Here is a 15,492-nt window from a genome sequence, read left to right on the forward strand (position 1 = left end):
TGCTCACAAAAAATGGGGATTTTGAGGAGACAATAATGTGACGGATCAGCTGCGGAATGGGCAAGCTAACAGTAAACGGCTAATAGCAAACATCTATCTGCAGTATTATATGAACTATGTGATTAAAATACAATTATGTTTCACCTTTTTCTGAGTCACAGATGAATTGCACGCTTCTTTTAATCATGTCTCTGCTCAGTCCTTCGCATGTTTTGGTTTCTGTCACTGCTGCAGCTGTTCTGTCACATTAATGTCCCCCCGGAAACACTTCCGCTGTGTTTTGTGTTCTTTCATAGCGTTTTCCTGCTAGTGTTTTATGAGATTTTCTCTCAGATTCACTGTAGTCATAACCAAAAAATGCAGAGATTTTGGTCTGAGTGGGTATGACGGTATCACACAGCTGCTGCAGATTTGTCAGATGTGACTCCATGATATGAATCTCCCCTTTATGACATGGCATGCTCTCCTGTTGGAATCAGCCATCAGAAGATGGGTACCCTGTGGTTATAAAGGGTCGGTGTTTGACCTCCTAGGACCTGGTGTCTAGACGAAAATACTTAATTTTTCTCTACAAGGGCCTGATATTCACTTGTGAGGACATTATACTGCCACCGTTCTAGCAGAATTTAAAACCAATGTCCTCATACGTGGATCTCATTTGTATCAGAAACAAAAATTAGGTAAATAAATAAATAAAAATCTGGTAATTTTTTGTTTTTACATTCCTCAGGTCCCAATCAACCCAAATAGCAAAGAAAAATTTAAAATGCATGCCATGAAAGAGTTTGGGTCTTAGGCGGTTAAACAAGGCTCAGTTGTTAGTGTGCCAAGAAAATATTCACCAAACCATTACAGTATCTGCAGCAGCTTGAACTGTTGATAGAAATCAGAATCCAGCTTACATGCTGTTTAGATCAAATTCTGACCTTATCATATGAATGATGCAGCAGAAATGTGAGACTTATTAGACCAGGGAATGTTTTTCTATTCTCCCATTATCCAGTTTTGCTAAGCCTGTGTGAACTGTGACCTTGGTTTCTTGTTCTTTGCTGACAGATGTGGCACTCAGTCTGGTCTTCTGATGCTGTAGCCCATCTTCAAGGGCTAACATTGTGTGCATTTAGAAATTCTCTTCTGCATACCTTGGTATGACTTACTGTTGCCTTCCTATCATCTCCATGCTGTCTGGCCATTCTCCTCTGACCTCTAACATCAGCCGTAATCGCACAGAAAACTGCTGCTTACTGGATATTTTCTCTTTTCCCGACAATTCTCTGTAAACCCTAGAACTGGTTGTGCAGAAAAATCCCACCAGATCAGCAGTTTCTGAAATACTGAGAACAGTCCAGCACCAGGAGTCATGTCATTCCCATTCTAATGCTCAATTTGAACTTCAGCAGGTCAACTTGAATGCATTGAGGAGTTGCTACACCAGTTGAACAGGTGTATCTAATAAAGTGTTGTGTATGTATGATCCTACAAAAACTCTATGTAGGCTGTAGTAGAAAGGTGTCTGAATGCATAATAATGCATCCCACCCCGTTGATTTTGGGTCTGGTCAGCGAGTCTGTGCTGAGCCCCAAAACCACAAGGGCTGACGAAGCAACAGAAAGCAGCATTGGCCACGTTGTGATGGGCGTTGAAAAGGGCAAGTGAGTAAAAGGTGGTGTGATGCTAGTATCGGTGTTCTGCTGGGCTTTGGTAGTTGTGTGTACTTCGCAATGTACTACAAAGGTAAACATTTACATTGAACCTCATAATCAGATTATTGCTGGGTTAAAAATCCAAACAGAAAGAAATGCTCCATTTAAACAACTCAAGACTAAACAACCCCAGACCTATGACTCAGTCAGCTACAGAAAAGAGAGTTAAAGCAGAAATGTATGTTGGCATTTAACCTTAACATTACTTACATTGCTTTCAGCCTGCATATATCTATATCTATGTGTGTGTGTGTGTGTGTGTGTGTGTGTAAGCCAAAGAAACCACCCAACAGAAATTTCATAAATATTTATTACATATCAATGAACAAAATCAACTACTTTCACAGCAGTGGTCTACAGCACTTGTTTAAAATAACTGCTCAAATAATATGAATATTAATAATAATATAGTTCAGTTTCCTTTGAGGCCACATTTGATACACAAACATTTACAAGTATTACTTGGCATTAAAAACGATGGCGATACAATATTTTAAGACACTTGGTGTTTTTTTTGTCAATTTTCTGTCATTTTGATATCACAGAGAGGTTCAGCAACAGTCTAAACAGTAAATATAGATTCAAATACAAAACCCCCCAAAACAAACTAAAATACCAACCAAAACAAACAAAACAGTAAAAATGCCAAGGGGAGGTAGAAACTAAAGACAAAAATACAGAAGGAATCGTAACAACGCAAAGCGGGAGAAGCAGCATTCCCCGAGTCATCCACCCTCATTTAGACACTAAAGAAGAGTAAAAATCCATCCCGGTTCCTCCTCCTCTTCCTCCTCTTTCTTCTTCTTCCTCTACCCCTTTTTCTGAGTTACGTTTTGCTGTTAGAGGGATTCACGCAGAGGCAGGCAGGAGAACAGAGCAAAGGTGTGAAGAAATGAGAAAAGAAGAGGCTCATGCTCAATCTGAAGGCTGCTATGATGTGAAACAAGCATACAGAGATGCACTAACACCTACATCAGGCTAGTCACCTTTGCCAAACATTTCCCTTTGCATTACTGTCACTTTGATTAGCTTTTACATTGACACAAAGCACCATTTAACCTTTTCAGTGCTGTAATTAGGTGTTATAAAGTGGATTCTTACTAAAATTAAATGAGAAGTGTAGTTGACCCTTTGTGTTAGAACGGATTGTGAGATTCTGTATGAAACTTTTTCTAGATAAAGTAATCCTGATAAAGGTTATTAGTGTTGGAGGTGCATTTACATCACAAGTGGGGTGGATGGTACAGATGTGGAGGTTTCCCATGTTGAACCTGTGGTGGTTAAGTTTTGTCTCCCTCCTCTGGCTGTGACAGTAATTACACAAAGTTTGTTTGACCATGTTTGACCTTTTTTAAAACCATGCACTCTCACTTGCCAAGTTTCTGCTCTCAGAATTATTTTTATGATTGCTCTAACGCCCAAAGGTGCTCAAGCTGGGTTTAATCATGTGGAATGTCACCCTTTAGCTGATGTGGTGCATCCTTAGCTGTTTGGCATCCCAGACTGATGTAATAATAAGAGCCATTGTAGATACTGATGTTTCCCTGTTGTCAACTCTACAGTAACTGAGCATTAGTGGTTTTATTTTTAATGGATTGCTTTACTCTGTAATCTGAATGTGTGGAGTATAAAATGAGGAGACATTTAAAAGGCCGAGAGGGTTTAATGAAATGAAGGATTGTTTTTAGAGCATATGTAATATTAGAGACTTATCAGTCTCTTTTGAGCCCTCCAAATTTATGGACTAGATTTTTATCTGTATGACAATAACAAAAGATTTTCCAGATGGGCAGCCAATTAACAATCTGATCATAAACCTCTACACTCAGTAAGGAAAGGATATCTAAACTGTGAATTTAACCGTGTGCTGCAGTGAGTTATCCCCTAACCGATAACCCCAGCTGTAAATCAGTGTATTTCTGGACCTCGAGGTGAAAATCAGCAGGGCTTCTGGGCCTTGAAGTTCCAAATTAGACTCAGTGATTTAAACAGCGCTAGCATGGTTATGCTTTCCAAATATACTAATTGTATAAATACATTTAGTATTTTTTAATGAGATGTTTTGTTTTGCACTGTTAAAATTCTTAGTTTCATTTAGGCTTTAATTTTAGTTCAGTAAAAGTCTAATTTTTCCTAAAGATAAAACTATTTTAACTAAGTGCACATTTTACTCTACAAAATAAAAGACTTTTTCATTCCACACACAGAAAAAGACAAAGTAAAAGTAATTCACACTTTTGGTTTTGTTTTTATCATCCCTCCTCTATCCATCTAGCCACCGTCTTGTTATAGATACTCCTGTACTTTTTTTTTCTTGTCTCAGTTTGTTGTTTCTTTACTTTGTTCGGAATTTGGTATCATGTTACAGATCGCACTGTTTCCAAAGAAGTGATTTCTTTGCTGCAAAAAACACAACACTTGCAAGTCATGCAAATTTAAGGTCAGGTCTTTGTTATGGGATAAAATGATTTGTGCATGTGCCTTTGAGATTTTGCCGCCAGCAAGTGAAATCACCCGAGCTGATTGCAGTCGTTGGTTACCACTGTAATCGAACATGGACTACAATCATGGCTGCTACTGACAGACACCAAAATCTGGTGGCTGTTGGACGTCTACTTGAATGGAGGACAGTGGCAGACGGCACTTGTGGGAGACTTCTTCCAGGTCTGTCTAACCTGTTTACGACAGATAAGGGGAACAATATGGGCGAAAATGTGCAGAGCATAAAATCAAAAATCATACTTTTACTAAATATGGGAATAAAATTGATTTTTATAATATATCTATAAATATGCATCACAAGCCAGACAGGCATATACGCCTGCATGTGTGCACTTTTGTGTATAAACAGATGTACACATATGCATATCATACAATACTTGAAAGTGGATCGGAAATAATCACATAATATACAACACATAAGCTCTTGCAACGTCAGAGGGAGTTGAGAATGCAGAGAGTTTTCTCATGCCTTGGTGCACAGATTTACATTCAGTTTGTGGTTTAGGATCAAACCGGCATCTCAAAGCTCTTGCAGAAGTCTGAATGCACCACGGCATCTTACGCAACCTCTTTGGGTTATCTGCTGCGGGGCGACACAAACAGCTGACACACGGCGGCTGAGGGGGGGCACTGCTCATGAAAAAAGTCACACACGCACACAAACATGACTTCAAACCTCCACTGCACCCATCTCGTCCGCTGAACGGGGGCTCAGAATCCCAGGGTATGTAGGAAAAAGCGCCAAGGTATCAGAGCTCAACAACAGAAAAAAACAAAAAACAAAAAAGAAAAGAAGACCAACCAAAACAACAGAGTAAAGGTGACAGTACAGAAGTGGGCGGGCAGAGAAGTGCACGATGGGATTGTCTTCACTTTAGGTCCAAGACATCTTCTTCGAAGGATGTGGAGAGGGAGAACGCACTGGTAAGGGGCGGGCTCTCTGGCTGCAGCACCGCCTTCTCTGGCTCCGCCTCCGAACTGGATGAACAGTGCAGCTGGACATCCTGATCCACTTCGCTGGACTGTGAGGCTAGCCTGTTGTGCACAGAAAGACTCATGTCTCAAGCTCAAGCTAGCATTAAGCAAACATCAAACGTGCAGCTGCTGTTCAGATTTATCACCTGTCGCTGTTTGTGGACGTCAGCGCTCGTACTTTGGGCTCGTCCTCTGTGTTCTTTTTGCTCATCTTTCTCTGTTTCACTGATCCGCTGTCTGATTTCCCACTTGGTTCCTCTGTCAAGCCTTTGTTGGTAGGAGACAATGGAAAATGCATTGGAAAACTCAGAAATATGCTTTTTTTTGCCTTCCTTCTGAGAGCAGGATGGTCGATATCCCATTTATAATTATGAGCTAGATGATTTCAAACCAAAAGTAGTAATTTTCTTGGATTTCATTTAATTTTTTAAACTTTTCAGTTTAATAAATCCAAAGTATATGAATATGAAATTTGAAAGTATTTGAAGGTGGGGACGGATAGAAATGGCTTCTTTAGACAAAAGAGTAAATGTTTCTCCATATGTTAAGCTAATGTTGCTGTAAGTTTACATTTAGTGTAAAAGTACCACATGACAGTGGGATGAATCTCCTCACACAACAGGAAGGCCAATAAGCACATTTTTCCAAATATCAAACTTTTGCTTTTTGCCTATGTTAAAAAAAACACCCAAAACAGGTCTACTTCAGAATTGGAAGGTACACATTGTTTGGGATCTTCTCCTACAAAGCCAAATATGTAAAGCCATGTGGTGACTTCATATCTCAGATATAGTCTCTAATGCTACAGTCTCGCTGGCGAAAACAGTAGTTAGAGATGCTGCACAACCAAAATGAATGTAACTGTGTGATCTCTGTGGTTTTGAGTGCTGCTTTTAACCACAGTTCACGTCTTGAAAGCAACTTTGGTGCATCAAGATAGTCAGAAAACAGCAATAAGTCGAAGTCAGTCTGCTATCAGTTTGTGACTGAATAAGGTCAGCTTGGAAACTGTATGATACGATTAACTGTAAATCGTTGAAAATCACAAATGTGTCGCCAACTACATACACAGAAATGTAACATTTAACAGAAATTCACATTAACTATTTACATTCAGAATCCAGCAATTTAACTGCAAAATGACACAGGTGCTTTTATATAGGAATATAACCAGAATACAACCAGCTGGAAACCAGTTGAGGCAGGTCTGCTATTAAAAACACACACGTAGATGATGTGTCCAGACTGACTCACACTGATTACAACCTGTTGCCAATCTGTCTCCAGGGAACCTGTGCAATCACTGTGTGGTCAACTACAGGTTGTGGGTTTTGCATTCTTAACCTCTGGGTTACCAGTTGGTCAGTGCAACTACTTGTAATCGGCTGCTAAATTTCAAAATATTCAATGGACTCACTGGGCAACCACCAATTTTTAGTAGTTGCAAGGAGGTTTATATCATATCTTTGCTCTATTGTGACTGAGCCACTAAACTGCAATAGCATCTAAGACCAATACTGGAGAGTACTTCAAAGATTTTAGAATTAGCACAGTGATGTCTCCCAGAAAGTTGATTCTGTTTATCTGGACGTAGCCTTTCCACTGGGAGGCTGTGAGGTCACTTTCTTGATCACTGATCAACAGCTATTGATCAATGAACATGAACCACTCACAGGGAGTTGGGCAATGGCTGCCTGTCCTGCCTTAGACATCGAAGATACCACATCGTTAGCTTCATAGCATAATTGCCTAAGTCATTGACTTAGTCAAATGACTTAGGCAATTATGCTATGAAGCTAACGACATATAATATAATAACTGAAACAACACAACCAGAAATGAATAAATAAACAGATAAAAGATTCTTAATAGGAGCCTGTTGAGATTCTATATAGCTGTTCTTGCAAACCAAAATGTGTTTGTGGAATTAGCTTTTTTGAGGAAGATTTTAGAATGAAACACAGAGACGACAACTAGATCTAACTAAAAATAAAGGAATCTCTGTGTGTGTTTTTGACTGACTGTGATCACGTGATGTAGCTTTGCTGTTGCAAGTATGCTCAAATGTAGCCGTACCATGAAGGAGCAGGTATGTGAGGGATAATCCAAAACTGCACCAGTGGGCACTAGTTCCATAAAAACAACTTAAATTTCCTATATGGTGCAAAATAATTTTTCCGTTTACCCAGCAGCTCCTTCCGTGTGCGACTGGCTATTTCTTTGATCTCCATGCGGGATAAGGAAAGCGAGTGTGTTGCAGAGATGAGGGGAGCTGGGGCCACCATGGTGGGGGCTGGTGTCGTCAGCACTTTGTTGACCAGAGGGGACTTCAGGGGTCTTTCGATGCTGCGGCCCACCAAGTTACACAGAGGGATCTTAAAAATGTGCTTGCATGTCGCTTCACCTAGGAGGAAGCCAGAGGAAGAGGTAGCAGTGAGGAAGAACAATTGTGGTAGATGACATGAGAGCACACAAAATGAAAACAAAAAAAGAAAGAAGGCTTGGCTTTAGTTCTTTAGAAATTCAAAAACATACCATATATTTTCAGATTTTACAACTAGCAATTGAACCTTTTATTTTTATCAATATTTCAACACTTTTGTATGGCAGTGCAATGAAAATTAAATACTTTATTTTTGACTATTTGGCTGCATAAGTTACCACTGGGAAGCTACTGCTTAGCTTAACGTAAAGATGATAAACAGAGGGAAAGAGCTGCCTGTGCTCTTGATTTTTTTTTGAAAATCTGTACAAAAACCCAGGTGGTAAAACATTAACATGTGACTACATTAGTGGTTTCCAAATTTCTACCTCTCATACAGTACTGTGCAAAGATTTTGAAGCATCCCACATTTCTTTGTGGTTTGCTTCTCAGGGCCAGATTGTCTTTCTTTAGTTCCACTTGACTCAAACCTTGGCATATTTCATCATGGTATGCATAGATTTCTTCAAACATTTCCCATTTCCTAGTAAAATATAAAGAAATGAGGGGCTGGCTCAAGCCTTTTGCACAGGCTATATATATTAGGATCACTAATATATGCACTATATATTAACTTGAACTAAATTTACAATACATCACACTCACATACATATCATCTGCAAGCATTTTCAGTGCAGCTTTAGGATACTCCAAAACTCTCACCTGACTCAAAGATTAGGCTTTTTTGAAATTCTGCTGTTGGGTATTATGAAACATACTCTTACCTCTGAGACTCTAATGCAGCAAACGGCATTACACGAGATGCACATTTGTAATCTTTACACTAAACACACTTGAAATAACCAGGGACTGGCGTCAGACATGTAAATATTGGCATCTATCTTGTATATAATCTCTAGAGGCATATTTCCGCCTTTCCGGTGCATTCAGGGACTCTCAAAGATTCAACTTATTAACATTGCTCTTGCATTCTGTGTGCCAGCCACTCCAACTCCAACATGTTGTCGATTTTGTAAAGGTATAATAAGAAATAATTTTATTTCACTGGAAATAAAAGTCTTTGAATGCACCAGTAAGGACCAGTAAAAAACAGATAATGACAGCAAAAGCAAAAGCTTACAAAACCTGAAAAAGCAAAGGTGACACAGCTTGATCAAGTCTTTAACTTTTGTATTTTCGTAGCGCAGTAAAACATCTATGACATCACATGTGGCATGCGTTGCAAAGCAGTCAGCTGTAATATTAATTCTGTACATAATTAGGACTCTATGAATGCTGATACAACAGAATCAAACATCCACATTTAAATGAAGCCACTTTAAAGTGATTTATAGCGCTATTTATTGAAACAGCACGCAGTCTTAAAATTAATCTTCCTTACAACAGCGAGCTAATGTAACTGTTCAGTAGACATTTATAGCAGGCCATCTATTATTCAACAGAGACAACAAAGTCTGCTCGAGATGCATTGAATGGATGTTTGGAAGTTTTCAAGTGACACAATCTGCCCGCAAAGCTGCAGTGTGCCCACTGGCAGTGCCCAGCCATTCCACTTGGGAGCAGTGTTGGAGTTCAGAAACTGCACACTGCTCCGATGAGGCAGGCTGGTGATAGTGAATGAGAGTGAATCGAGGCAGAGACTATGCTGCAAAAAAAAAGGAAGGGTCTGTCTCATCTGAAATGTCAGCGGGTGAGAGGAGAGTTAAAGAGCCACTGTGAAAAACAAAGGGTCACTGCTGATGCTTGACAGGTACACTGTGTTAGTGCTGTTACAGATCAGCTCTCACTTGCCGCTGTGTCGTCCGACGGCAAAAGGAAAGAGCCAAAGATGCGGCAAGGCATGCAAGTATTTGGAATATATAGTTGCAGAGATCAATATATTCCACATGCGTTTCTGGACCAGGGGAAGTGTCACACTCCTGCACACTGGCAAAAAAAAAATCAAAAATCAAATAAACAGTTGTCAGGGATGTTTTTAGTACTAAACAGAGTCAAATTCATCAGAACAACGTGGCGTCTTTAAGCCAGTGGAGGTGGATGGTGGCTAGCAGCCACATCAGTGACATCTTGCTCGCATCACTGATGTGATTACGTCAGATGAAAACCTTCCCAAGGAGCAGATACGGCAGGCGCACAGGCAGTTAAGAGGATGGGATTTTTGTCAGCACCCTTCCACCTTTCTCCACCCCCCCACCCCCCCTCCACTCTCCAAACACCCCGCCCGACCACCCACCCACCATCAGACTGTAGCACCGCTGTTTGGACTACTTTGGATCGAAAAAGAGGGCTGACAAAAGTCTCCATGGCGACAGTGCAATCTGTAAATCATGCTGCAGCAGACGTGTCTTCTCCTTCCCTCTTTCCCTTTTCTTGCTCCTTTTTTGCACCCCCCAAAGCCTCCATAACCCCTCCCTTTCCGCTCACACTGCCTGCATACCTATTCTTCCTCCCCCCCTTCCTGGTAATTTCATAACTCTCTATCTTCATCACCTCTGCCTCACTTTTGTACTTTGAGCTCTAGCACCTTCCTTTCTCCCTTCTCATTCTCCCCTCGCGCTAATGCTTTAATTAGTCGGCAGACAGAAAGGGGGGTGAGTGGGGGTGGGGAAGACATAATGTTCACTTAACATTCAACCAACGTTCAAGTCAACATGCTGCTTCGGAGCAGACAGGGGTGATACACTCTGGGTGCACGTGCATGTTAGTAGGGCAGCGTTATGAGTGTTTTTATGGACAGAGGACAAGTTGTGGGAGAATCCTAAAGTACCTTCAGCATCCTTAGACATGTACAGGGAAAGCTTGGTACCATAGGGGATCCGTATAGAATCTGAACCAGGGATGAAGAAGAGGGTTACACAAACTGAACACACACACAGTAACATACATTTAGGAGCACACGCACACACCCACACACATACATACATAGTAGGTTCTCTATTATGCCTACATCTTCCAGTAATGCAGAATTATTTGCAAAAAAAACGAGAATTCCTTTAATAAAAATGACATACATAAGCAGAAATCCTGCACTTGACTAATTGCAGCAGCAACAGCCAGACCTTCCTCCCCGTTAGCTTTAATGGAACCTGTAAATACCCACTTCCATCAGGAAAAGACTGCCTGGATGGTGCAGCAGCAGCAGGAACACAAGCTTTTTATTTTTCCTAAGTCTCACTCTTTTCTGCAGTTCAGACTTACATGGAAACCTTTGTGTGTCTTTAACAGCTAGACTGCACTGTCCATCAGTCAGCTGACAGACAGTGAATGACAATCTTGTACAAGCTGTATTAATCTGGAGGAGATCAGGAACAGCAGGATGGGGAGTCGGTGGTGCTGGTGGGGGTGTGTGTATTAAATGGTCAAACATACAATGAAAGATGTCTGGGAGAGTGTGCGTGCTATATTGTAATTATATTGTAACTATAATTCGCAATCGAAAAGATCACAATGATGCTTTTAAATGTTCTTGTCCTTCAACTACAAATCACATTTAGCTAAGGTACAAGCTTTTTTCCATACACCTCATACTACATATGGGTATAAAATCATATGATGCTTGAAAGTAAGGAACGTCGTATCTCAGTAAAAAGTTTGTCCCCTTGATCTCTTGGCAGTATGTCGATGAACGGGAGGCCATGTGGATGCCTGTTTTGAAAAAGGGTGTGTTCAAGGATCCTCCAAAATTCAAGAGTTCACTGCCTGGTGACAACCTTAAAACAAAAAAGGGATTCTCAAACTGTCAGGTCTGAGACAGAAACACTGGAGAGTGTGGTGGACAACCAGTGGGAAAATAAGGAGTGAAACTTTAGTAGAATAAATATGATTTACAGCCAGATCTGTCAGTATTTAGACAGTTTTGTAATTTTCCCTCCATACATCACCATGATGGACAATCAAGATGTGACTGAAGTGCAGATCTTCAGTTTCAGTTCAAGAGATCTAACAAAATATTGCATTACCTCTTCAGTAATTACAGCATTTTTATATGCAGTCAACCTTAAAAAAGAAATCTTGGAAAAATAAACAATAAAAATGACAAAGAGGAGTCACAGAGGGTTACAAGGCAGAATAACACTTTGTAAGTGTTGGTCTTTTTTTTTTAAAGACCGTGTTTAAATGAAATAAAAGAAGGCATATTCTGCAATACTCGCTGTGCTTATCTGTCTGTTTCCTACAACAGAGGTATCAAACATAAGGCCTGAGGGCCGGAATTAGACACAGACTCCAATCTGACCCACTGGGCAATTTTAACAATGTGAAGGAATAAAAAGGCATACATTTTGGAGTTTTAACTATATTTCCACAGGTTTTGGAGCGTGATAAAGACCTCCCCCATGGGCATAATACACCAAAGAAAATATATGAATATATAAATAATTAACCGACAGGAAATTCTCTTTTTGTTTTTTCCCCAGTGGGTTTACAAATAAAGGGCAATGACAGAACCAGAATGTTTTAGGCCATTTTACACATTTCTTACACTTTAAGCCAAAGGTTTTCCAGATTTCTTTTATTTACAACAGCAACATTTCTATATCATATAGAAAAACTGAGATGTGTTGTTGAAACTGCACTCCTTTTTCTTATATTAAACTATTCCAGGGATTAAATGTGTAGTTAAAGTTCTTTACACTAACAGAAAGGGTTTCTGTCCGGCCCACTTAAGATCAAAGTGGGATGTATTTGGTTCACAATGTAAAATACGTTTTTGACATCCCATCCCTGCCCTTCAACATAGATTAGCAAATTTAATCTAAAGCAAAGTTTCAGATTATGAGTAGGTCCTTGAACACACCAACAGGCAACATTTTTGTACCGGTTTTGGCTTGGTAACAAAGATAATTAAACAAAGGCACCTAAGTCTTTCTACCTCATGTTTAAGTGCCGCAAAAGTCATTTTTTAAGCATAAAATTTGTTGAATGAATGACTTTTTCTCTGAAATAATTGTAAGAAAGAAGGTCGGTAATAAATAAAAGTAACCACATTTGTAAGTAAAATTAGGGGTTAAAGGGCCGTTGACAGGATACCTATTTGTCTACTGCTACTCTAAATACCCAGCAATGAGGACATTATAATGTTTCTCATAAAAAAAAAGATGATGGCAGAAGTGATTAAAGAAAAACTTACTGTCACAGAAAACTGCAGGTTATCAACCTGAACTAACGTACACAAATGTTGCAGCGCTTGAAGCTAAGAGAGACTCCAAAGTCAAACATCCTGTGTGGGTCTTACCATCGCCGAGCGGCGAGGGGAACATGGGCATCTCATAGCCGGTGGGCGTCTGTGGGGAACTCTGGGAACTGGTGTCTCTCGAACTGCAGTTGGAGGCTGAGCTCACTGGAGCCGATGAAACGAAATAAATGTCTGACTGTGGGTGGAAAAAGCAGATGCAAGCAGAGAGGGAAATGAGAGGGAAATGATGGACGTGCAGAGAAGGCAGGAAAACAGAAAGGTTTGAAGCAGCAGGTGAAAAAGAAAGAACAAAGAATCAGAATGAATCATTGGATCTCAGGCGCACTGTTCTGTTTGCAATTATCGGAGTGTATAAATCATAGTTGTATTATTGCTTTTGCAGCCATGCAGATTACCAGCCTTATTTCCCACAGGGATAATAAAGATGGATTGAAATGAGAGCTCCCAGACATCTTCTTCTACAACTGAGTGAAGCCTGACAGTGAAACTAAATTCACAAACTTGAGGATTCTTGTTCAGTGGGTGTATATGTTGTCATTTATACAGACCCGCGAAGCAGCCAGCTGCAGCTCCGGGACCACTGCTGTGTACACAAGATTGCCATTGACCACTAGTCGAATCTCAATGGAGTCCGTGGTGAAGGCCAGGATGTAAGGAAATGCACAAACTGCAAAGACACCAGGAGGATAAGATCCAGCATACTATATCAAAAGGGTGTGATTACTTTTTTTAAATTATGAAAATTACTGTTTTATATGCCAGTGGTGTGAGCTGATTTTAAATTGAAGATGTTCCACATGTTTTAATACATTTGTGCGATTACTCTGCACTGTTGGCTTTAGTGTCTATGTGCATATTAAAGCAGGACACATTACGGATGCACAGGAGGCCAGAGGGGCAGCATTTTGTTATGAGCAGTGCCAGGGTTACTGGTTTAACACCAGCTTTTTTTTAAAAATTTTCATCACCTTCTGTGTTAATAATAAAACGTACACAGAAACACACGCACAAGTAATCACTTGGGCCAGTCGGATGCTTGTGATTACACATGACGTTTCCATGGTGACACGAAGCTCAGCGGCAATGGGCAGGGTGGGGCCCCGAGAACTGTTGCCGTGGCAACCTACCAATAGCATTAGGCATCTGGTTCCAGCTGAAGTGGAAATCCGGGGTGTTGGACTGGATCATCGGTGTGGAGCCGTTAAACGGACAAACTTTCTTATAGTAACAAATATCTGCAAAAGACACACAGGATTCAGGTTAAAGGTATTTATGTTACACCACGATCGACAGCAGCCTTTTATTGTGAGTCGAAGAGGGCAGACAGCTTTTTGTCCTTTTATATAGCTGAAGCAGAGGGATAAAAAGCTCCCTCACTCTTAATATTCTGGAGCTGTCTCTGTGCAATTATTTTTATTCCAGTCGCAGAGGAAAAAGGCAGATAGCCGACATTACACAACATCTGAAATGTCTGGAGTCAAGAGAGGGATGGTGGTGGGGGGCACTCACAGTTGTAACACAACAGCAGACCTGCCTCCCCGTCTTCATACACATCAATGGCCGCTACAAAATTTACCTGCAGGCACAAAGAAGTCAGTTTAGTGAAATCAAAGACGGTTCAGAGGCGAAAGGTCAAATAGGACACACTGTTTTTAACAAATAATGTCAGGTCAGCACCCTCAGGGCAATACAGAAGATACACTGCATGTCAGCTACAGATTTACTCTTCTCTAAATAGAAAGCAGAATGAGATGCTTTATTAAGGCAGCTGTTCATCCTACAGCCTGCTCATCCATTTCTCCCTGCTGAGAATGACAATGTTTGATTCACCCAAGCAGGCTGGTAATCAGCAGGTAAATAAAGCCGCTAACTAAAGGTTTCAGTCCCGTTTGGCTTCAATAAACATCACATAGAAATGCAAGAAAGCAAAGAGAAAGCCGCTAATATGTGTGTGTGTGCCTGTGTGCCTCACCCTGTTGGCCTCTGCGTGATGAAGCCGGTAGGCATCTCCAGTGCTCTCATTGATCAGGTCAAATTGATGTTTGTAGGCCACACAAATCATATTATCATTTTCCCCGGTTGGACCGTCCACCAGCGACATCACCACCGGCGGGTCGCACAGACAGATCTCCTAATGGGAGCGTGGTACACGTGGTTAACATTAGCACTCTTTACTTTTACACTCCTGTCTTCGTTCTTCTTTCACCCTCTTCTGTTTGATAGATAATTAGACTCTTTTTTAGCCCCCATTACATTTGGGTATTGAATACAATGTGCATGCTTGATTCATATGCTGTTTTTCCACCTTCTCTTTGCTCATGTGGACTTTGATTTACCCGTATGTACTGAAACTCCTCCACTGGAGAATCCGCTCCTGTGGCGACGGCGCTGAAACGCGGATGTTTCCTGGTGATGAGGAGGAGTTTGTTCCTGATGGCTGCTACTATCCTCAGCTCTGAGCCGTGGTGGGTGTTAATAGAGTACAAATGGCAACCTAAGACAAAGCGGATGAGAGGGGAGGCTGACAAAGAGATGGAAACTATAATGGATGTTTACTGCTGCAGGTGTCGTTCCCTGGCATCGTCCCGCAGATCAATGCATGCCGCTCAGACAGCTGGCATGACACCAGTGGATATAACACTGTGTGTGTATTTGTGTGTACACTGTAAAAAGGA

The 15,492-nt window shown here is 40.8% G+C and overlaps 1 protein-coding gene across 4 annotated transcripts in view; it reads right to left on the reverse strand.

The window, feature by feature from the left end:
- Positions 1–1,995: 1,995 nt before the first annotated feature.
- garnl3 (GTPase activating Rap/RanGAP domain like 3) overlaps positions 1,996–15,492 on the reverse strand; it is a 79,288-nt gene continuing 65,791 nt past the window's right edge. For 3 of the 4 annotated variants that reach the window (XM_085464115.1, XM_085464114.1, XM_085464116.1), the window contains exons 22-31: positions 15,154–15,311; positions 14,790–14,948; positions 14,327–14,393; positions 13,945–14,052; positions 13,366–13,484; positions 12,857–12,992; positions 10,391–10,450; positions 7,366–7,584; positions 5,327–5,447; positions 1,996–5,240 (exon numbers count right to left, since the gene is read on the reverse strand). In XM_085464115.1, the coding sequence (XP_085320241.1) occupies positions 5,075–5,240; positions 5,327–5,447; positions 7,366–7,584; positions 10,391–10,450; positions 12,857–12,992; positions 13,366–13,484; positions 13,945–14,052; positions 14,327–14,393; positions 14,790–14,948; positions 15,154–15,311 (1,313 nt within the window). In that variant the 3' untranslated portion in view covers positions 1,996–5,074. The remainder of the gene's footprint in view (positions 5,241–5,326; positions 5,448–7,365; positions 7,585–10,390; positions 10,451–12,856; positions 12,993–13,365; positions 13,485–13,944; positions 14,053–14,326; positions 14,394–14,789; positions 14,949–15,153; positions 15,312–15,492) is intronic. The other variant, XM_085464117.1, reaches the window with a different exon arrangement.

Source organism: Copadichromis virginalis, linkage group LG7 (assembly GCF_057382275.1).
Source record: "Copadichromis virginalis isolate Kocher_CV1m ecotype Utaka linkage group LG7, C_Virginalis_male_GT1.1, whole genome shotgun sequence".
Classification (NCBI taxonomy): Eukaryota; Metazoa; Chordata; class Actinopteri; order Cichliformes; family Cichlidae; genus Copadichromis; species Copadichromis virginalis.